Source organism: Anser cygnoides, chromosome 5 (genome assembly GCF_040182565.1).
Source record: "Anser cygnoides isolate HZ-2024a breed goose chromosome 5, Taihu_goose_T2T_genome, whole genome shotgun sequence".
NCBI classification, from domain to species: Eukaryota; Metazoa; Chordata; class Aves; order Anseriformes; family Anatidae; genus Anser; species Anser cygnoides.
The window spans coordinates 1,506,497-1,530,922 of NC_089877.1; the positions used below are offsets into that span (position 1 = coordinate 1,506,497).

At 38.2% G+C, this 24,426-nt stretch overlaps 1 protein-coding gene across 1 annotated transcript in view; it reads right to left on the minus strand.

The window, feature by feature from the left end:
* PARVA (parvin alpha) overlaps nucleotides 1–24,426 on the minus strand; it is a 65,996-nt gene that overhangs the window by 12,137 nt on the left and 29,433 nt on the right. The window contains exons 2-8 of the mRNA XM_066997206.1: nucleotides 12,757–12,846; nucleotides 12,587–12,657; nucleotides 11,845–11,947; nucleotides 9,462–9,602; nucleotides 7,392–7,507; nucleotides 1,886–1,944; nucleotides 823–842 (exon numbers count right to left, since the gene is read on the minus strand). Coding sequence (XP_066853307.1) covers nucleotides 823–842; nucleotides 1,886–1,944; nucleotides 7,392–7,507; nucleotides 9,462–9,602; nucleotides 11,845–11,947; nucleotides 12,587–12,657; nucleotides 12,757–12,846 — 600 coding nt within the window. The remainder of the gene's footprint in view (nucleotides 1–822; nucleotides 843–1,885; nucleotides 1,945–7,391; nucleotides 7,508–9,461; nucleotides 9,603–11,844; nucleotides 11,948–12,586; nucleotides 12,658–12,756; nucleotides 12,847–24,426) is intronic.

Genomic DNA, 24,426 nt, shown 5'->3' on the forward strand with positions numbered 1-24,426 from the left:
GTAGGACAGGCAACCTAGGGCAGAATGACTGCAACAGTACTGCGGTTACCTTCTGAAGGTGAAAAAAGAAAAAAAATAACCTTTTCAGAGAAATTTCCATTTGGACAATCTGAGTGATAGAGAATGACTCCAGAAAAAGCTACGTTCATATTCCTCAATGAAAACTGCTGAAGTACATCCAAAGGTTATTTGTAGAAGGGTGACTTTAAAGGAAGTAAGACTGCACTGGGATATCATGGGAAAAATGTCATGCATGTAGCTTTTTAACTCAGCAGTAAAGCAATCATTGAAACAATATAAGAAACAAATGCTAAGTTCTTGGTGGGACTCCATCTAAACTCCTCATATGTGTTTTCTGTCGGCCAGGCATTTGGCCAGTCTCAATACTAATCATGAAACATTCTAGGCAAATGAACCTGCTGAATAAAAACCCAAAGTCAGTAAAGTGTAAGTAGGTAACATATGCAAGAATGCCAACAAGTACAGCAGTTGGTTTACCATAACACATCATTTCATATTATGCTGTGAGCTTATGACCATTAATACCATTACAATAATGCTCTGATGTTAAACCATAAAGCATCTGCAAATTAACATGTGCTGAAAAGTACTGAAATGCGTTTTAAAGATGGTCAGACTGATTTTAATGCTTTTCTCCCTTTGTTAACTGTCACAACAGTCTGTGGCACATATATTCATATATTTGCCAGGTCAATTATAAATTCTTTACTTCCTTGCAGTTTGATCAAATAGACCACCCGCTGCAAAACTAATGTCTACTCTGGATGCCTTAAGAAAAAGTTAACAATCAAATGAACTTACCATGCCTTCCTGAAAATGCCCTATGGAAAAAAAAAAAAAAGTTATATATATAATTCTCTTGCAGACATTGTCCTGCAAAATGAAACAGCATATGTGGCCAGATCTTCAGCTTGGTGAAAACTGGAGGAGATTCATGGAATTAAGAAAACCTTCATTAAGTTACTCCAGATGAGACTCCAGATTTAGTCTGGAGATCATCAGCATAGTATCTCCTGGCTTCACAAAAGTTTCATGGAAAGGCCAGATCTCAGGTTTCCCACTGCTGAACCAAATCAGCACACCTTGCCAGTGAAGAATACTTTTTCATGTTAATTTTCTGAAAACTTTCCCTTTGCTTTAAAGATGCATTTGTCACATCAGCTGCAATACAAATTGCAGCCAGAACAATACTTGGACTACCTTATTAAGAAGTACAGCATTTTGCTCTAGTTGATCCCTCATACAAATATTACACAAAAAAATCCATAAAGGTTAATAAAATCATTAGTCTGGATTCTCTCCAATCTATAAGAAACTAGGATATTCTATGATTGCTTTCTGTTGGTTTGGAATAACTTTTCTGTTACAAATGGCTTGATGAGATGACATGTACAGGGCTTACTACTGTCACTTTACATCCCCAAAGTCCAAACAACTAAAAAATAGTCATATTGCACTCCTTTTTGACAGAATCAAGTTGTTCTTTATCAAATAAATACCAACATAAAAGAGATACATCTTGTTTGTTTGTTTGAAGGCATTCTGAATACAATAATACGAAATGCAATAAATGCAGAAATAAATAATAATAAATATAAAATACAGAGATTTTGAATATCTTCACTCTGTCTTCTCTTTTATCCTGGTCTCCTGCTTTTAGTCCCCTAGCTCTGAATTTCCACATCCTTTTGTATTTTTAGATGCATGTTTGTAGCTCTTGCAAGGACTGAAATACAATCACTGGCTGATGCATCATCTTCCTTGGAACCCCAATACCAAAATCTAAATATCAGCAAATGCTTGAATTTCTGAGACACATCTGTGTTCAATTACTGAATTGCTGGCAAAAGTGGTGTTGACATACTCAGTGTTACCAGTTATTTCCTCTTGAATTTGACGAGACTGGAGGATTCCTTCTCGTTTCTGGAAAAAATAAAAAAGTGACATTTTTCTCAGTAAGGTTTAATGCTTAGGGTACAGTAAAAATGTATTTGTGATCTGTTTGATTTGTATAAACGTAATTAGATACGAAATCTACAAAATAAGAACTTTTTAAAACAAACTTAGAGTAATGTATTATTTCTCCTTTCAAGTATTTCAAAAAACTCTCTTGTACAGTAACAAGAAACTTGAAACTCCACCTGTAGAAGGAAGTATTTCTTTTCCTTTCTTCATTGTTCTTAACTCACTTTTCTTTTAAGGGCCCCAATTCAGCAAGATATTTGAAACACCTAAACACATATGCAAGTCTTTTAGTAGATGTATATCCTGGTGAGTTGAATTATTATTTCAATGAATATTGTGGCAGAGGGTGCCCATACTTCATCTTTGGTGAAATCTTGCTCCTAGGCTACCTGTTCTTTCTGCCCTGTTCATACACTTTTTTTTTTTTTTTTTAACCTTAGTGTTTTCCTTTTCTGACTTCTCTCAACACAAAGGGCTCTCTTTGCTTGTGATGGAAAACCAAAATGTAGGATAATCCGTTCACTGCATGCTCCAAAGCCTGGCCATCTTTATGTTAACATATGCATTAGCTCCAATGCTCTTCCAATGCAAGAAGCCCTTCATACATGGTGGTTAGCAGCCTGTGCATAGAAGTTGTGCACAAAATGGCAGAAGCCAACTCAAATGGTTGCAATTTAAGTCACAAAACGAAGGAGTTGAAAAGTGTGACATTGTTTCCAGGATGAAGATTACAGTCATATGGTGGTGGTATACATACCACACATGTTTTGCCTCACTTCGTGTTCTTTCTGTTAATTCTATTCACTGGAATTAGTAAAATTTTGCAATACAGAAAGAAATGCCAAGCAAATGCTGACGGCTGCATATAAAGTCTAGACATTAGGCAATTATTCATGATTCTTCACTCCCTGTCACACAAGGAAATGAGAAAAATAAATTTATTGTGGTCCTAGACTTGCACTCCATGTAGAAAAGAGAAAAGCAGAATAGCATTTTGGAAAAGTCCTTCATGGCATGTGAACTGCAGCTACTGTTCTTCCCTGCTTTGGAGAAGATAATACATCCCTCACCAGAGGCAATCCTGGGTGTATGAAGCGCTAATAATTTGGCCAGGCTTATGTCAATTACTTCAAAACTGCATTAATAAAATATATACAAGGATTAAGCTTACTTTCAGCAAGAAAGTCACACATAGCATCCTCTCAGGTACTTCAGAGTGGCACTTAGAACAATCCGAATTGTCCTTTTAGACAGATGACAGTTTCAGGGGGGTTTCTTAATATTTTTTAAAGCCCTGTTACTAATTATCTTGCATATAGTTAAAACACTTTCAAGGAGGAGCTCTAAACATTATAAAGACAGAGTGGTGTCCTGTGTGTTACATACTGAACGGAGCATAGATCAGCTGCTGACGCCCCTTCTGTCATATGTCTTTAAAGTTTGAAGAAAATTTGCATCATTTAGGGCTATCTTCATCTCCAGGTTGTGCAGACAACAAATAAGCATTTGTACTTGAAGTTACAGTCTAGTTCAAGTTAAAATTACACTCTGGCTTTTTTTTTTTTTTTCCCTCTTAGCTGCAGGGTGAACGGAAGATTTTATTCCTTCATGGTGATTCTGATGAGCCAATAATGCTTTCTGGAGCAAAAGCCCTATCACTCCGCTCTCCTAGAGGGGATGAGCATCACAGCAATGGCAATTGTATTTCTCAGTGCTCAGTCTGCCGATATAGGGAAGAAAAAGGCTTCTAATACTCTACCTCCACTCTGCAAATGTGCAACACGGCCTAAAACATTCTCTAGTATCAACATAAAACATATTTCACTTTTTGATAAACTGATATTAATATGAATAGGAATTCTGAACCTCTATCCTATTGTTGACAAAAACGGAATTTCCACATTGCCCAAACAAAACATGCATCTGCTGGACACCAGCCTGTGTCAAGACAGGCTTTCCTATGCTTTGTACTTGGAAGATGACTGGTGAAAATGTCCCAACAACATGAATCAACCTCAGAAATACTAGTCTAAGTACCTCCTCTATGCAGGCTGCTTCCCATACGTCTTTTTCACTTTTTAAAACTCTTAAACTCAAAATTGACCCTAACACTGATATCACTTGTTGTGAAGTTGTTTTAAACTTGACAGAGAATGACACAATATTCCCCAAAATAGAAAGAAATGCTAGTGAGGAGTGAAAGACTGCTCAGCAAAGTTCCATAAAGATGAAAGGGGCTAGAACTGAAATAACAAATGACAAAAATGAACTACTATTTGAAACATACTGAGAAATAAGGCATGAATTCAAAGATTCCCTGTTAAATGGAAAACCTGGACACACATTCCAGTGACCACAGAAGACTTTATTCGGATAGGCTTAGCGTTTTGCTCCCTCATAGCTGAAAGACTGCACTAAAGGCCAAGATTGTCCTAATCACTTATTTTAATTTGGCAACTATTCCTAGAATGACAAAAAGAAAAATCTGAAAGCTGGGTAGCATGTCTAGACATGGAAAGGGTCTCTTCACCTCTGTTTGCATCAACTGTACATCATCAGTTTTCTATAACTGAGGGCCAACTGCTTAGTTTCCCACACGAAGTCCCACTTGGAAAATCTTCCCGATGTTTGAATGGGTTTTCCCTCTGTACTGTTGCTACGCATTTAATCTGGTGGACCGTGTTTTATAACTGCCCCACCAAGACGAAGTGCAGAACCATTCTGGAGCCTGACACCATTTGTCATAGGTTCAAAAAAAGATTTCCTGGGAACCTGCAGGCAGTGCTGCTCAGAAATGATTCAGACTCATTTTCAGAGAGGCTGTGGGACCAATGCTATCAGATTAAGCTTGTAAAATAGACCTTTCTCTGCTCCCATTATTTTCCTAGCTTTCCTTTACAGTGGTTTGTGCACCCAAGAACTGATTTCCCCAATATTCAGAATATATTGAAGCCACCCTGACTGCTCCGCCATTGCAACTTTACATTCTCTGACTTACAGCTCTTGCACAAAATCTGTCATTTAACCATTTGAGGATGGCAAAATAGAAAATGAATAAAAGAGACAAAAATGACAGCGAGATCCAGCTCTCCGCAGAAACCCTCTCTTGTTTCAGTAGAAAAGACCAAACAAAGCCTGGGCTTTGCTCAAACTTATTCATTCTATCAGTATGGAAGGAAAGAAAAGCAATGTAGCAAAACAGCTATGAAAGGTCCAAGTATCACAATTTTTCATAAACAGCTTAACACACAGATTTCATAGGACTCTCATCGCTAACAGCTTTTGTACAAAACAGCCAAAGAAAACAAGCTTTCATAAGAACTGTGCTGATTACCTGTTGGGCATCAGCACATTTTTTATTTCGGAAATATCTTTGTATTTCAGTAAACTACACTCAGCCAACACAGCAAACATTTCTGGCATTTCTAGACCTAACAAAATCTTAATATAAATTAAGGCAGACTTCCTTAAAGAATTCCTCAAAATTATTTCTTCTGTTACTTTTCTTTCTTTACCACTCCCTTTCTCAACTGTATAGAATAGAATTTAAAACCAGCTACCAGAGTCTGTTGAGCTTCCCTAGGCATGACCTTACTTTACAGAATGGGTGAGGGTTTAGAACATCAGGTGTTTAAGTTTGAACACTAAATTAGGCTTTAGGTTTTTGATTAAAAGTTTCATTGAGATCAAAGGGTATATGATGAATAATAAAGAACCAATCCCATAGGATATGAAAGACAGATTTAAAAAATAAAAATTAAAAAACACCCTTCATTAAAAAAAAAATGAAAAATGTCTTAAGTACAATTATAGCAAGAATACTAGCCCCCACCCTCTGTTAATGGGAATCAGCATAGCCTTGGAGTTCCACTGATTGGCCTTCCTCAAGGACTTGGTCTGCAGGGCGAAATCTTCAACAACATAACTTGGATTTTATTCTGGTACAACTGCTTTCTCTGCAATCCACTGGCGCCTAAGCTACAGCTGTGTAGCTAAGAGGCAAAGCACTGAGCCAGATTCTCCCACTACTTATTGTTTTTAAATTGGTTTATCTCTACTGACTTCAGTGGATTTGCTGTTGAACTACATTAGCCTATTAAACAAGAAGAGAATTACGTCCATTGATTTCAATGGGAATTTTGTCTGGACATACGGAGAGAGAGCAGAATGCAAGATCTGGTTCTTTATTTAAGGACTGTGTTATTGTTCTTTTTTAGTTTCTTATTCCGAAGATGCCCTGACTGCTGCACCCTTTCTTTCTTAAGCTGGTTTTGGTAGAACTTTGACATAAACCAGTGTAATTAATATATTTAAAATATCTAAAGGAAACTGTTTGAGAATTATGTTCCTCCATAGTCTTAGAGGCATAACTGCAGATTTTCTGGGGTTATCTCTCACGCTCTGAAACCCACCAAGTAAAATATGACAGTCAGTGAATTGATTATCAGATGTCACTGATACATGTACCAGAAACTCTCCTTCAAATTTCTCCCCAAATTACAAAACTCGTCTGCTGTGAATGCAGTAAGAAGTGGTTACTTTCTCAGATCTTGCCCACATTTTCAGTCACGCAAAAACTGAGTAACAGCTCTTTGCACAAGATACTTAGGGATAACTTCAGTTAAAAATATAAATAATGACAGTTACAGGGCGAAACAGAAAAGCAAAATTAGTTGGAGAGAAAGAAAAGAAAATTAATTGGGAAGAGGCCAAACAAGATAGAGCAAGGACAAGTCCAACAAAGTAATATAATAAACAGAATAACATGAAGAGTTTGGATGGACGTGGCTCTAATGAGGAGACTCACTGACAAAAAAATTTAGTTGTAGGGGTTTTTTGCATGCTTATGAGAAAGCTAACACTGTAATCAGAATAAATTAGCATGCACAAGGCTGGAAAAGAATATTTAGTCACCTAGCGTGAATCTGAATGTAATAAACAGTGACAATTCATCATTCAGTGCCAAGAATGATTTGAATCTCTACACAAGTGAGAAGACTGTCAAAAATGGGAAAAATAGTAACTCAAGAGATGTATTGAGAGATAAGAAAACGCATTCCAACAATAATAATGCTTCATATATTTTTCATGTCACAGTCTGGACACTTCACAATCAAAATATGATATTCTGAACCACAGCTCAATCTGGCAAAGCATTTCTGCCTTTTTCTGGTTGTAGCATTGTCAGCAAAGAAGACGCACGTGTGTTTCTTGTCAGCCAAGGAGAGAGACACCCGTGTGTCCAGACAGAAACTCTAGACGTCTTTTTCAAAAAAAAAAAAAAACCAACAACAAAAAAACACCAACACCCAAAACAAAAACAAACAAACAAAAAACCCACCATCAACAAAAAAACCTCAGTCAATTTCTCAACGCTGCCAGAAGCTGTTTAATACCTCTCTTACCTGCACAACAACAACCTGAATGGACACGTGATCTGGGAGTCTGATTGGTGCTCGAAAATACTGTGATAATGCAACCAGAAGATGAAGTATTGCTACAAGACTTTTAGCATGAACAGCTGAAATAGATATTAAAAGCACAAGTTACAAACTGCAAGCAACTAGGGCACATATTTTTACTTTTTAGATTGTAGGGATTATACGACTCTCCTCCTCTTGCCACCTGGAGCCAGGGGCACTTTTAAGGCACCTCTCCTTTATTTGTCTCCTCCTGCTCAGCAGGCCATGTGGTAGCTGCCCAGTCAGTAATACACATCAGCACCAAAACACTAGTTTTTGCAATATATCTGGATGCCATAGGCTTCATGGAAACCTACAGTTAAACCAAAAGCCAGATTTCATGTACGACAGCTTAAGTGATCTCTATGCATTTTCCTTGCCTTTCTTTTTATTCCCTTTATTTCAATAAGGATATGGACTATCAGAAAGATATTTTTGTATTCATAGCATGCGCTTGTTCATTTTTAAGTTTCACAAAGTCTGCAGGATGATAAACGAGCCTATTTTGGCAGAAGCCTTACGCAATAACTTACTAAACTCAATGACTCAAACATTCCTCATGAAGTTGTTATAGTTCTTGTTATTGAAGCCTTTTCACAGCAGGTTTCATATGGGTAGTTAACACTAACATGACTTACAAGATATCAAAAGCTGTACTGTAGGAAATTTTTAATCAAGTATCAAACTACTGGCATCAAAATGAATCCTAATTCTACTTCTTATTACTTTTTATTTTTTTTTGATTTTGCACTCATAGCCTTCCGCAGAGTAGTATTCCAAAACAATCTTTGATAGCTACAGTACAGCGAATTTTACGTATGAACTAACCAATAACAATTACCTTACTTCACTGTACAGCAGGATCAGATTCACTAACATATCCTTCCTCATTATTGTCCACTGCAAGCCTCGACTATGCAGTAGAGATTTCTCCACCTATCCATACATATAAAACGTGACATCACTGTCAAATTTTTCTGGGGTGCCACTGGTAGGAAAGGAGGCGCCTTAGCAGAATGCTAAAAAGATGTCTGTCTGCCTAGCATCAATGTGTGCTACAGCTGGCTCCAGCTGCTGCAGCCTATCTTTACTTTAGCTCTAAAAAACGTGCAAAACATTAAATGAAAACTAGAAGTTAAATTATCAGACTGCTCCAAACACCCTGCATCCAGCTGTGTAACAGAAAATGCAAAAAAAAAAAAAAAAAGGGTGGGGGGAAGGTTGGAGAAAGAAGGATGCAGGAAACTCAGTGGAGCCATACAAAAACGAAAGTCAGTGATGCCTAATGTTCATTCTCCCTCCCTGGAACTATTTTTATCCCTATCGTAGATTTGTTGTGGACAGAACATAAGACACAAAACAGCTCAGCTCAGGACAGGTATAGGAACTGCTATATACTGTTCCAGGTATTCACCAGGGCAAAATGATTCTAGATACCAAACAGATCAAGAGGCCTGATTTTCTGTAACTGTTGATAACCTGCTTTCTGCAACACATATCCATTAAAATGTCTTGTGTTGGTCATTTCTATGTAGATATTATGATGTTCATTTCTAATGAAATAGAACAGGAGGGGACAGTCCTAATCTTGATGAGGGTTTTGTAATCAAAATCAGTGGCTCAGATTTAGTCTTAAACAATCAGAAATATTAATATCTATGTTGTACATCTTAAACAAATGCAGAGTCCGTGAACCTAACTCTCCTTCAGCCTAGCTACTACATTTATGTACATACTTACCCCTTTCAGGAAACCAATTTATTAACAGAAAACTTAAGCTGTTTTGCATATGGACTTAAAAGTTTATTTAAATTGGAGATTGAGCAGTAGGAAAAAGGGCAGAGTGTACTCTATGCGTTCACCCTTTTCTTTACCTCCTACTGAAGAGCAGCTCCTACCATAAATACTAGGTTTCAGCTCTCCCATAGCATTGGATATTTACATATTCCAGACTGCAACTACAAACTCTCAGCTGCCAACTAATGGGAACAGCATACAAAACAAGCAACTTACAGTCAACGTTCCACTTAATGCTTCTTGGCGGGAGTTTAAGGGTTTCATTGATCTTCTCAAGCACTGTCTGCAGCTTCTGTTTCTGAGCAATTTCAGATTGAGTAACTTCAGCAACATTCAGCTTCTCACTTTCAAGTTTCTCTGAAGTGATAATAGAAGTAAAAACAGCTAGTCCATGAGGGACATCCATGAGGAACACAAAAACATTGCATGCAGCCAGTTGTACATTCAAGAGATATCAGACTTCCTGTTTTTAAAATTATCTGCTTTTGCTTCCAGAACCACTTTCCTGTGCTCTTCTGAACTTCTAAAGAGACAGTCCTTTATTTCCCCATTGCCAAGGGGAAGGCCAGATATTAATTAATTCCACAATACAGGCTAATAAAAGTTTGTTGCAAATCCCTTTACGGAACATCAGACTGAGAGGTAAGACCCATTACTTCTATTGTTACCGGATAAAGAGTATTCTGTGTGTAACTGACTTGCACAGCAGACAATTAAACCTGGGAGACAGATACCAACTTTAAGAAGATCTGTGTCATCAGTCCAAGCCTCATTGGCTTTTCGAGATGTACAAAATTTACCTGGCTCACTTGTGATAGAATTGAACTGGCACCACATTCACAGAGGTGAAAGAAGCAATCAAGAAATCTGAAGAAATATTTATGGATGAATGAAAGCAACTAAAACCTTGAGCAATTGATTTCCATGTAATCACAGCCCTTTTCTGTACTCAAAATTTGCAGTAAGTTTTGAATTATTTTACAAATTTTTTGTTAATAATTAGTAGAGATTGCTAGGCTTATGTAAACTCAGCCTAGATTGCTTTAACCAGATTTCAGAAAAATCGATAAAAGTCTGGCATGAACTGTATCTACACAGTAGCATGTAATGGTTTAGATAGATCAATTGAAAAGTAGTATCTTTTTCAAACTACAGAAAATGTGAGCATGAAAAAGGTTTCAGTTAACTGAAGACAGATTCAGGTGTGCAACAAGAAAACACGTAACCTATTTGCACACGGAGAGGGAAGTATGTGATGTTTGCGATGACTCAGAAGGACACACCCTGCTCCATGGATTTAACAGAGGTGTAAGAAGAGAAACAAGCTCCATTATAAAGAGTATAAAAGACACTGCCACTGTTCCGTAAAACTGTCACGAAACTCATAACCATTAACTAGGAAATAATGAAAATTTGGTGATAAAGGTTTCCTCACAACAACACAGAGACAAAATGCTTGGTCACCTATCAATTTTCTTCTAGAAAATAATATATTATCAAGTTTGGTAAAAGTTGACCTTGCTCTCACTGATGTCAACTGAATATCTTCCCAAAGACAGTGACTCTGGGCTATCAGTCTATGTATCTTGCCTAAAAAGCTGTTATTTCTATGGATTTCTTGTGTCTCCACAGAAATCAGTCTGTGCAGTCTCACAAGACCAAAGCCTTACATATTGTAGATCCATATCCGATCCATAAGAAATTAAGGATAATGGAAAGGATTCCACTGAAATCAGTAAGTGCTGGATCAGTATATACATATTTAGCGTCAGGCTGTAACAGCTATGCATTGGGGGGGGGGGGGGGGGGGGGGTTAGGTGAAGTCACCGAAGGTCTGCCTATGAGAATCAAATTGCTTCATTCCACCACCATATATCCAATAGCTTAACCATTCATAGAAGGGAATAGTCTACGTAGTCTTTATTAGAAGTGCTCACATGATGTTTCAACATTCATTTAAGATACTGAAAAGAAATTTACTGGAGACTTTACGAGCTGTAATAACTAAGAAAGTGGCTTCTAAGCCAACAGTTAAAAAACCACATGCCAGCTCTGCATTAGTAGTTTCTTTTCTCTGTTTCTCAACTGAAGTTCAGTCTGTGGTCCATTGGGTATCATTACCTCAGTAATGTTAAGAGACAGACCTCAAATCAGAAAGAAATTCCAACTTTCCAGAGGAACTCCAAGATGTGAATAAACTACAGTATGGAACCAGCACAGATTAAAAACATCCACCATTGTACTGAAAATACCCTTGCTTTTAAACTTACTTTCCACTTGTAACACGGTTAAGTTTTGTACAGCACATATGCAGATAATAAAATCAGAGTGAATGTTGTTGCCAAGACAAGAACCCCAGCACTCTCTAGCACCCCAGGTAGGCTTTATGCTGTTCTCATCAACTACAGAGCACCACACATTGCACTGTGGCTATGAGGACTGTGCATACAGCCTATTGCTCAAGGGTCTCGTAATACAATGCTATTTTTATGTCACTTAGTGGCATAACTGTAAGATGATACCAAGGCTCCTAAGTAGGAACAAGTGAACCACTTACTGACAAAGTGTCCCGACACCATGCATATATATTTTTTCTTACCAAATAATTTCTGCAATACTTGTCCATCATACAGGTCTTCAGCTAAGTCTTTCACAATAATCCTCTCTCCTACCAACACATCATTAATCCAGTCAATTAATACCTACACAGGAAACATAAATTTGGCAGAATTATACACTATTCATTTGCAATTTAAAACACATGTCATTTTGTACAATGCTGAAAATATTTAGCAGAAGGAATACCAAAGCTGCAATGCCTCAAAATACAATCAGTCTGAAATCCCATCAGAAGAAAATAAGGAGGACTCAGGAAGGACTTGTCTGAGGTGGCTGCATCTATATACCACAAGGTCTAGATGAATGTAAGATTGAAGCATTGCTTTCTGATGTGAAATCTGTCATTTGATTTCAGTAGTATTTTAACATTTTATTGCGTAGCTAAAGGTTTTGAAGCTGACTCTAATGAAGCTTCCTCCTGTAAGTTGTAACCCCAAGAATTACAAAGACTATGAAGGAGGTCAATGTGATTTTACACTGCAGGGTGGGATAGGAGTAAGAATCAGAACTCAGGATTTTAATTCAAATCATTAGTTTTTTTGTGCCTTGTCTAGAGAAAGAGACCCCAAAAACTGACCGGCACAGTTCACTGGGATATATGCACCATGTAGTTTCATTTAATTAATATCTAAACAAAGCTTTGAAGCATGCAAATGAAAGAGGCAGGGACAGCATTAAAAATAGTTTCACTTTCAAGAAAGTGTTTACGTGCTTTTCATTACCTTCATTAGTTCTTGTAATTTTGGGTCATTTCTTGAATTTGGATCAACCATTGTTCGGACTTCATTTTCCTCTGGAAGGTTTAAAAGGAAGATATTAGAAGCTATTACAGGCATGACACTTTATTTTACATCAAGCTTTTATGTTGAGATGTAAAATTGTTGTGAATTACCTAGCATAGTGTCCTCAGGGTCTAGTTCGAATGGAATCGGACTGAGAGGTAAGTTAATGGCATTTATTCCTTCTTCCTGTAATTCAGATACTAGGAAATAAAAAAGAAGAGCTTGGTCAAATTTCAATTCAATTTTACTTTTACTATTTCACTCTCACTAAAAGTAGTATTAATTGTATTAATTTCTTTATGAGAACATGAGTCTATTAGATAAGCCACTGGGTGTAATTACAGCAATAAAATACAGCTAACAAAAATGGGAGGCCCAGACAACAAAACTTCACTTGTTCAAGCAGCATGGATAATGGTACTGGAATCAATGTAATTTCCTCAAAGCTTTCTCAGGAAAAGGCCCATTGTCCTCAAATTTTAAATGCCTCGCTTGCGTTTTAATGGCCCTGACATTTTAACACTAATGAATCATTTTAGCTGAGGGAAATGATTATTGCTCTCAGCTACGTCACCCTTGCTCTGAAGGTGCTTCAAGTTTAGCTACTTAAGAAGAGCCAGGTCTGGCTATATATCCACACGTGAGCTGCCAGGCTGAATATCTATTTAGGACTGAAGGTGCAGTCGCAGCTCGTTGCTCCAGGAACACAGCCCCCTCCATTACTCAGGTCAGAGACCAACTAGAGCAGACTTGTGCCCTCAGGCTTTCTTTTGCAGAAACCACAGCAACAAGACACAGGGGGAAGATGATGAATCCTCAATAGTACTGCCTTAGTGTAGAGTCCAGACACAGGTTGGGAAAGAACCTGGACCTAGGAACGAGGAAGTAAACCAAAATCCCAGTTTGGACACTGCCCACAACTGCCAGGAAATATGGACGAGTTCTTACGCAGCCAAACTCCCTTAATGCTGCAAAAATCAACGCCTTCATGATGCATGCTCTGAGGACATAGGAACAGAGAGATCCAGAGAAGTAATCCTACCACTAGTTCTTTACTGTAATCTGTTTTGGACCTGGTACAGTTCAGAGCAACTTCATTCATGCCTCTGGGTGACCCAATCTTTAACGGGTTTCAAAAAAAACATTCCTTCACTACCCAAAAATGTCTCTAGAACAGAAGATAGTAAAATCAAACAAGTCAATACACTGATCCTACAGCTATGGAAGGATGCATAGCACCATGCATGGAGGGTGCCCACTTTGGTGATCAGTCAAGATTGCTTCTACTTTGTAACCAAGGAGTCAGTGCAAATTTGACTTACAGAACCAGGAAAGAGGTTCACTGTCTTCTGAATGACACGTAACTCAAGTTGCTTTGACCACTCATTTTGCAGTATACAGATCTCTTCAATAGAACTGGTTGCTAGTATAGCTGATTCAGTCTGAGTTCAAACTTCCTACATGTGTCCTAAAGATTCAGGTGGCTGTACAACAGCCTCTTGACATGAACTAAAGTACATTATTAATGTGCAGATGCAGATTCACTATCTAACATTTCAGTTTTGAAAATGACACAAACACACACACAAAGGTTTGGAGAAAACAGAAAAGTAGAAAATAACAGTAGAGATCCTATGTTTTGTTCCTGGACCCAAGACTGCCTAATAAGTAAGCTTTTGGAAAATGGATTTACCTCTCTGCCTTAACATCTTGTGTGCAATAAGTATAGATAAATTTCACATGAATGTTGCAATAATGAGTTAGATGGTGTGATAACAGTACTTAAAACTTTCTAAATATTTTCTACACTTTGTGAAATGTTTTGTGCTCTGCCAGATGAAATGCCTATGTGCATTTCAGGAGTCTCTGCAGCTGTATTCAGGCATCTGTGTAAGATTCATAGCAGTAATGGCTGTTAGAATGCTTATTACTTTTAATAATATGAAAATAACGGAAAAATCCACTACCTTCAAAACTAAGACAGTTGCTTCACACACTCACCCTGCTTGTGCATATCTAAAATGCAAATACTGAGCAGCTCTAAGGAGTAATAAAATAATGTTGACAATAATAGTCCCCTAGATTGTTGTATATCCTCTAAAACTGAAGGCTGAGAGCAATGGACCAAATTAATCCCTCGTGTAACTCCACAGAGTTCCGAAAAGCTATAGCAAGGATGAATTTGGTCTAACATGTACAATCTCAGAACTGTTTACACTTCATGGCAATTTTTTGAAGTACTAGCACTCCTTGGAGAAAATCACGATTGGTTTTATTATCTACTTTGATTTTTTTTTTTTCATTTTGGTTCAAAATTGTTAGGTACATAAGAACATCAGTGGATAGAAAACCTCCAGGTGGAGGTCTTTCTGTTCTGAAATGTTTAGTTCATGAAGGACAACTGCACAAAGGTTCCCTAGGCAGAAAGCTTTTTTTCACATTGATCCCCAGAGGGAGCATAGTAAATAAAAGCCTTTCAAGCCAGCTGGCTCCACAGAGTTCTCCTATCCCAAATGGCTGGATGCTCTCCTTGGGCAAGAGCCTGGAGGAAGGAGACAACATGTTTTCCTGGTGCAGGACTGTGGAGGAAACTTGTGGCTCCTCTCGAAGAACCACTGGCACAGCTCATTGGCACTTCTCCAAGGAGACTGAGCAGACCTTTCAGGGCTGAATGTTTTGTAAGGCATTCTTTACAAGGTGGTCACCCACTGACAGCCCCTATTTTTGTCCTCCAACATGTACAACTACTACATTCTACTTCTAATAACGTGACCTTCGTCATATAATCAGAGTTTCTGATAATAAACAAAAAACCCCATGTCTTTGCATGAAAAGGGAATATAAAATACAAATAAAATTGTAATAAATACATAGGGGACTCTAATACATTGATCTGTTCTAGAATGCATTGCAAGTGCTGCATGTATGGTACATACAAGTACTGCTTTGCAGTACACAGGGATGCACAATTGGTGGACTTGTTCCCCTCAGATGCTCACCCTGATTGCAAATGTTTCTCGTGCCTGCCTGTGCTATATGCAGAACCTACCCAACCCAGTGCCAGATGATGAAAGATCCCAGGTAGATTGTTTGCCAAACAAACAGGACAGTGACACTCCCAGCTCTCCTCAGACGCTGACTTCTGCAGTGCACAACACATGCCCGAAGCTGCCATTAGTCCTGCAAGAAAGACCCCTCCTGCCCTCCCGCCCCCTGAAAGCAGAAAACATGATGGAGAAACTCCGACCCCAAGAGAATCTTTTTCATTTCTTCCCCAATACTGAAAAGACTTACCACAGATTAAGAGCACTACTAAAAGAAGCAGGTAAGAACGCATGCGTTATATTAAGTTGTACATAATGGGAGAGAAAAAGTATTATGTAACGCAACCTTTCTTTCTAAGAATTTCCATCAAAAAAATTCCATGACAAACCACTATTATACACTTAGGTGTTTATAGAGGAACCACAAAAATGCAACTAAGGTTACAAGCTTGCGTAACACAGTTTCAGCAGAAGAATCAGATTTTCAGCTGTTTTTCATTAGTTTTAATTATTTTCATCAAAATCACTTAATTTACTATTTTAATCATATCATTTTTTGAAATACTTTGACGAGTGACTTAGAGCCTCAGCAAGACTTCCTCTCTGAGTCTTACAGCGCAAAGACTCAGACCCAGAAGGGAGGAGGGGACACAGCTACAGTGGTTCATCTTGACCACACCAGTCACCAGGAGCCAAATCAGCGCAGGGGGACATGGGGCAGCTCTTCTGAAGGAGAGCATCCACAGGGCTGTCCACTTGACATCAGGTCTGCTTGGCCACCACATGACCCCAGCAATCAGGGGTGACAGTGCTCTTCTGTTCTCACTTGCCCTGCGGCCCACATGCAGCCCAGTGCATCAGCTACCTTGGGACCAGTTGTGCTACTTATACTGGCATGATTAGGGGCTTTATATTTGTGGACCTCAGAGGAAAATCCACTCTTTCTTTTCTCTTTTTTTTTTTTTTTTTTTTAAATGACAGTGCTCAGCGGTTGTACTTTTAAAGCAAGACCCTTAAAAGCAAGGGATTACTCAAGGCTCAGGCAAACCTCTGTGGACTAGCAATGGTGAAGGTCCCAGTTTTTAACTCTGGATAAGGAATGGACACTTTTCTTCTAAGACTTCTGATTAACTTCCACGTGCCAAATCTGTTATGATGTAATCAAGCACGACTCCACTGCTATCAGCTGTCAACAGACTTCCTCATGTCACGCCAGCACCAAATTTGGCCCCAGAGCTGGGGAGCCCACAAGCTTATATCAACAGCAACTACGGCAGCTATTTTAAGCTGGATAGAGTTCTTACTGTTTTAGATGCTCTAGGATTACAAGGTCATAAACCTATGCTATCAAATCCACACGGGTGCTCTGAGCCAGACTTGGCCCTTTGATGCACGCATCCAACTGCCATTGAAACCCTTGGAAGCTGAGCACATCTGAAAGTGGAGTACTGCCCATACGGTTTAAATTGGCTTAATTCCTCTAGTACATGCAGCCTGTTGCTCCACATTGTATTTATTAGACAGTTTCATTTGGGTTTTTTACTTGTTTATTTTGTGTGCTGAAGGCTTTTTGCTGCCCTGTTTAGTATTCAGGGCTTAATGTTATTCTGATTTGAATAGAAAACATCTTATTATTTAACTGAGCTCAGAAATGCCACATCACCCAATGCACTCTGTGGTTTAGATGTATTTTAGCATATCTGCCCAAAGAATCATAAAATAAATACAGCAAGATGTAGTGTTAAATGGCTGAAGCACTCGGAGGAGAGACCATGTCTTTCTCGTTAATTGATTCCGTACTTGTAAAACTAAGATTACTCAAGTTCTGCAACACTAACGGATCGATTCCGAAAGTTTGTGATTACCTAGAATTGAACACTAATGTTGAGGGAGCCCAGTGCCATAGGACTTCTAACCTCAATCTTTAAAAATAACGAAAAAAGATTTAAATATATGCATATACACCACATAACTACATTAATCCCCACTTCTGCAGATCTTTAATTGCCTTTTTTTTTTTTTTTTTTAATATAAAGCTTTTCCATTCAAGGTCTTGTCTGCCATTTTTAAGATTGTAAATAGTTGTTTTTTTGTTTTTTTTTTTTTGGGGGGGGGGGGGGGGGTGGGGAAGCTGAGGTTTGTTGGCATTCACATTACTCCAGGAATATAAGTTTCATATAAAAAGTCAAAGGACAAACCACCTGATTCGTAAACTACCACGGCAGACTAACTTTAAGTGCAGTGTCTCTATCTTAAGCCACTTTTTCCTGGAACAAGCACAACTTGGAAGGCCAGCTACAGACATCACATTGCCAGAGTAACACTGGATATTTGTATATATACACCCACATTCAAACATGCATGCACATGCTACACACATTTATGTGGCCAGAAATAACAGCCAGTTTAGAAACATGCTGATTTCCAATAGGAAGTATCTTTGCTGCTCTTGTTCAGAGTGATCTGTTCAATTATAGTTGAGCGAAATTTAGATGAATTGGTTTTGGTTTCATATTCTCTTCACTGGGTACAAGTTTCTGATAAATGCTCATGACCTTGATGCCCTGCTTTTGTAACCACTTGTACAGAAGAGCAGATTTACTTCTACTGACTTGAGAGTCTGCAACACAGACCTGTGTAAAAGAGTTTATCTGCACAGATTTCCATGGATTTATCCTTTTTACACTAACTCACTGGCTCAGTGTGATTCCTATTCCCCCCCAACATACTCCACTTTTATACCCTGATATAACTCCAACAGAGTAATTCTGACTCTGTACAGGCAAATATGAGAAGAGATCCAAATTACCTAAGATGGTCAGAGAGAGAAAAAAAGACAGTGACAACATTTTCAGAAAGTCCAAGTTTAAGCTTTTACAGAATGATACTGTTTTTTCAAGCAAACGTATGCAATTGCTTTCTGGACCATCCGAAATGTTATTTTCTAATGTTTGTGTGTGTGCATCTTATAAATCCACAAAGGGAAAAGAAAATATTAATCTAAAACGGTACTGCCTAATTTTCTTGAATACATAATTCATCCAATATGGATTTTGGCAGCTCAGCTTTAACTCCGAAACAAAAGAAATCCACACAAAAGACAATAAATCTGCATTACACATGGTACTAAAATGATCCAATTGATTTATAGATGTTTACAAGTTTGCAGAGTGTGACACAACGTCCACCAGAAATTCAATATTCACAGCACAAAACATCATAAACATATGTCTGCAACTACAAAGGGACCTTTTTATGTGGGGATCATTGTTAAAATTGTCTTCAGAACATAAACCTTAAGTTGTAAATGCTACTCCCCATTTATTCTCCAAGACATAACAAATGAGGAAAGAAAAGCAGAGATATGTTTGTAATTGAAAATGTTTCTCAGGAAATGATCTGTACAGGAACATCATTCTCATTCCATTAACTGCTGACTCCAAGCCAACCATTTGTAAAAGTAAATAAATATGCAAACTGGCTGACAACAATGTGCCTGCCTTTAATGTTACTGCATTAGTACCCCATCTCCAAAAAAGAATCTATTTTCTTTTCTCATTTCTCCATTAAACCAAACACAGCATATACACAAAAAGAATGGGAGAAATGCTCTTCACAAAAAAGAATGGGAGAAATGATACAATTTTATTTTCATGTGTGCAACACAAATTAAATGCTTATTGCCCTGAACTTCCCTGAAAGTCCAAAGCAGCTCCAAAGTACTTCAGTGCCTATTTTGCTACACCTTTCTTTTTTCCAATTAGCAGGAAAAACACCCTCCATAGACTGACAGATCTCTGGTCTGAGTAGGTAAAAAACAACAGAATAGGGAGTTAACCCAATCCTTTTAAAGAGTACATGTGATTTTCTGTGCTTCGTCACAAGTAGCTTCCTTAAGCCTTATGTGCTTTCATATTTCATTTAGGATGAAAGTTCTTTCTCAGAATTTTCCTGCAGTTTCTAACAAGTGGTGTGGTGTTAAGCTAAAGCAGATGCCGGTCATTCCATTCATTCCTTCAACACATCCCCACAAAACATCTTTTAAAATACATAAGCAGCATCTGCAGATGTTTTGTAACGACTCTCCCCCTATAGAAGTGTTTTAAATACGACTGAAAAAAACCCACAAGACTGCACTGTGAACAAAGGCAGACAGGAGTTCAAATGACTCTGCTTTTCCCCCACTGAAGAATAAACCATGCCCATGAGAAACACTGCAACTGTTCCAAGCTCTTAGCAGTACATGCTGTGCTAGATCTGATCCCTGCCTGAAAACTCCTAAAACAGTCTCAGATACACTTGTAGGGTCCTTGATGCCTGCAAGTTGTTACCTGGTCTGCACCCTGTAACCCTAAATCCATTTTTTTAAATTGAAACAAGTCCTCTGACACCTATGACTTCCAATTTATTGAGATACTGCACATCTCAAAACTATACAAGGTGGTTGGGGTTACATAAAGACAGAAGGGAGCGTGTTTGTACCCTCCACAACAAGTCAAGTCATTGGTCTATCTCGAGTTATGATAAATCTGCAGCTAGCAACATCCAGAAAAGAGTCAGAGTCCCCCTAACCAAGGGGAGGGGATTGTTCATCCTGTAAATTCACCAGCTTGCTGCAACAGTTTTTTCAAACTATGGTGGAGCAGAGAAGCAGATTTTATAGGACTGACTGTTGCCTCATGTTCTCTCAATCACCAACCAGCTAATATAGTAGCTCTTCCAACATCAACAAGAGGCGCTCATGCAGAAAAGACAAAACCAAAGATCTGTTCCAAGAAGTCTTTCCCAGCTCGACAAGTTCTAGCTATTCCTAAGAGAAAACCCAAAAATAGTCCTTAGGAATGTAAGGGCACACTAGTAGCAAGCTGAGGATTTCCTGAATTTCTTCTTGTGTGTGTAAGCCTCGTTTCTGAGGGAGAAAAAAGTGTCAGACCCATAGCATCTCAATAACCTAGATGACTACTTTTTCTTGGAAGAATTAAAAAAAAAAAAAAAAGACTACATTCACTGGAAAGTTGAAGTTCTTTTTCAAGGACTGAGAGTTGGTTTACTTATCACACATGGCCATAATTTTCAAGCTGTAATTCCTACAACTGCTTGTGTTTTAATATAAACATCTGGTCATCTTCAATGAATGACTTTGTGACAAAGGATCAAAAGATTTGTAGTAAGTGGCCAGGTATTTATACATCCCAGAATGAAAAACAAACAACAACAACAACAAAACAAAACACACACACCTTGATTTCTTCTATGAGTTTCTTGTGCTTCGCAATCTTTCTTCAGTGTCAAATTCAAAGGTAAAGTTTGAGGGTGATACCAAGGCAGGACAAGTAGAAGCAAACACAAAGAAGATGGGATAAGAGTGACCCAAAGAAATTAAAATTTTAATGGATACAAAAATGTAGATTTATTACATTTTTGTGTAATTTGTAGCTTGCAGTCCATGCTTGGCTACTTTCTGCATCAATCCTGAACATCTAATGGTGGTTCTCAGATTCAGTGCAAATGAGAATTAAGTGTGGGACCTAATTCATTTCCTCCATTCTAAAAGTTTTAAATTTTCTGCTATATTTAATATTTGTGCCTAATGCACAGATGGTTTCTAAAAGTCTATGCAGCGTGTCCTAGGAAATTCAAGTTTCTTGTCAAGGACAGAATCAGGATCTAATTTGGGAATAGGGATCTAAAGACAGGCCTTCAATGTGAAAATAGTAAGCTGTGGCTTTGACTGAACCAACAGAAATACTGCTATATTCATTAAAAAATGGACTGGATTTGATGGAGTGCAGAAAAATGAAACCTTAAAATGAAACCTTAAAATGACAGAATTATATCTGATAGCATATACTGAAGAGTGAAGTGCCTCTTGGGGTTCTCTCGACCAGTGTGGAGGTTGGTGTGCATTGACAGCAGAAAAACTTTAGGCTTAGACTGCTACAGAAAAGACTACAGAAAAGGTAAAGTTGTTTCTGCATCCTTATTTCATTTCAGTGTACATCATCAAGATTGGATCCTTCAGGTGATCCCTTTGACATGCAGAAGCTCTGATGTCTGACAGTCCCTGAGAAGATGGAAGTCGTTTGAGGACCTTGGTCAGCTTGCCAAGCATTTCACCTGACTGTATTTTAAGAGAATACCACAGCCAACAGTGGTGTGATCAATAGCATGGCTGTGGCATTCTCCTAAAATGTAGATACATAAAAGTGCAAGATAATGATGCAAGACAAGATTTTGGTAGCACAAACTGGAAATTACATTTGGCTTAGGAAAGCACAGGTAGTTAGTTCTCCATTTGCACAGGAAATCAACCAACTCCCACAGTCTAGGTTCAAGTCCCTTACTCCGAATTAATCAGCTGAATATCCCACCAAGAGAGGAAAACAGCATTATTCCTACTGTACAGCATGGAAAGCAATGCACTTCTAGATTAAGGGATACACGTCTCCTTTCTAAAGGCACAAATTACACTTGTAAAATGGAAGCTGGGCACTTAGAAACACAGCCTTAAAAACCCATCTATAATGTTACAGGAGGGCAGAAGCAGAATGGACACTAATACCCATACCTCTTGATTCCCAAAGCCATGCTGTAGCAATGAAGTCATCCTTCCTTTCATAAAACCAGCAGTAATGATTTTCATCCAGCCTTGGCCTTGCCCTTCAAGGGCACTGCCTGCTACCCTCCTGTGCATTCCTGATCCTGCTCATTTCCTTATAAAACTCAAACAGCTGCTCCAACTTCCAAAAGCTCCATCTTAAAACAAAAACAAAAAGCAAAACCTTACTGACCTACTCATCTGATTATGGTGTTCACATGTTTCTTATCACACAATGAGATGCAAGAGATGTAAGCACCAGCACTGCAAGGGTAAACCCACAGCTTTGAACTGCACATGCACTGAAATCATCTACTTGCTACCACCTGTCAAGCACTGGCAGACAAGAGAAACACATCTATGTAGTGTTCCTACCCGTGAAATGTATTCCATGGATCCCTAGCACTACCAGGTTATCAATTTCAACATGCAAAACCTTCATACCAGTAGTAGCTCTGGTACAGCATTTCCCACTTTGCATGTGAACACAGGAAAAAATGCAATTCAGGTACCCAAATAACCTTATATGGATTTTCCTTTATAGCACCAACACATTTCCCATAAATACCATGCAGCCTTCAGTTGTTGATGTCATAAATGATCTTATGTTACTATTCCTATTAAGAAGTGTTTATTTTTTTATGAAAATAAAATTTTCATTTTATTAAGCATGAGTATTAAACTCACCTAGTGCATGGCACAGCGCATTTGAAAATTCCTATCTCAAACATGCTTTCGACTACAAATGACAATTTTCCCTGGGTGGAAATTCAGCTGATAAAAATCACTATTTTCACACTGAATCCAGTACTACTTAAGGACTGAATTTGTACCAAACTGAATAGAAATGCATATTCACATAAAATACCACTAGGATGGAAGAGTTAATTAAATTACTCTCATATTGCAGAAATATTTTCAAAGAATAGCATTCAAAATGAACAAAACACTATTTTCTTCCTATACTACCCAGGAAAAGTGAAGTCTGACAAGGGCAAGAAGATGATAAACTCACAGTCGTCTATTCAAAATATTACAAAACATAAACAACTATCATTAGCAAAAATACAAAGTCAGAAGTAATACTCCCTAGGTATCACAGAAACAAAGAAAAAATAATTGACTGAGTCAGGTCTAGTCTCCTACCTTTAGGGCAAAATGCTCCACAGCCCATCATAGGGTTGCCAGGCCACCCTCATAGTGCATCAGAAGGAGAACTGCAGTCTTTCAGGTGTTTGAAGCCCCTTGCTCTGCAGGCCCCTTTGCTGCTGCTCTTCAGAGAAGCTGTTTTAGCTTTAGAGACTGTTTTCTAACAGAATGGTCCAAGCAAATCACAACTCTCAGCTCAGAGCATCGCCTCAGAACAAGTGGCTGACTGCCTATATAATTTAATATGATGCCACATGAGACTCATAGACCATCTGCAAAAGAAGCTAAATCTGCTTTTTGCAGCTTGGTAAGTTGCATTCTGAGTGCTGGGATGCAGCTCTGTGTGCTTTTGTTATCTGTCATATAACTGAACAAAATGATCAAATGGCATGTATAAAGCACACGTTTTTACCGATCTCGTAGTCAGCTTCTACTGTAGATAAGTTGTTATTTACAATTCCCCTTAAAGCATAGGAAAGGTCTGGGCACACAGATGACAATATTGCAAGTGATTTATTATTTTTTTTTTGAAACAAAGACTGGTTGAAGACTGAATTCAACAAGAGGTACAGAATCCCTGAAGCCTGTTGTTAGAATTGAGATGCGTGCATGAGGTGAGCAAATTTGGGTCCTGATCACAGTACTCTTTTCTCTATAAATACTTCCCTACTAAATACCAAATGATTAGAAGAACTCAAATGGAAGGAGATTAAGCTCTAAAATGGACAAAAACATATGAAAGAAGTGGAGGAAAGGATAGGCACAAGCTATTGAAAGAATAATAAACTACTGGTAAGAGATGAACTCGTTTATGGGCTATGAATCCTTCCAAAGAGGGACAGCAATCAAAAGACAATCTAAAGCAATTACTTACTGAGGATAACAATCAAATTGCTATGAAGTGGTCTACAAACTAAAACTTTTCACAAGCTGTGAAATGGTTAAATGTCTGTTTCAAACTAGAGCCTAGATGAGGAAAGTGACACATC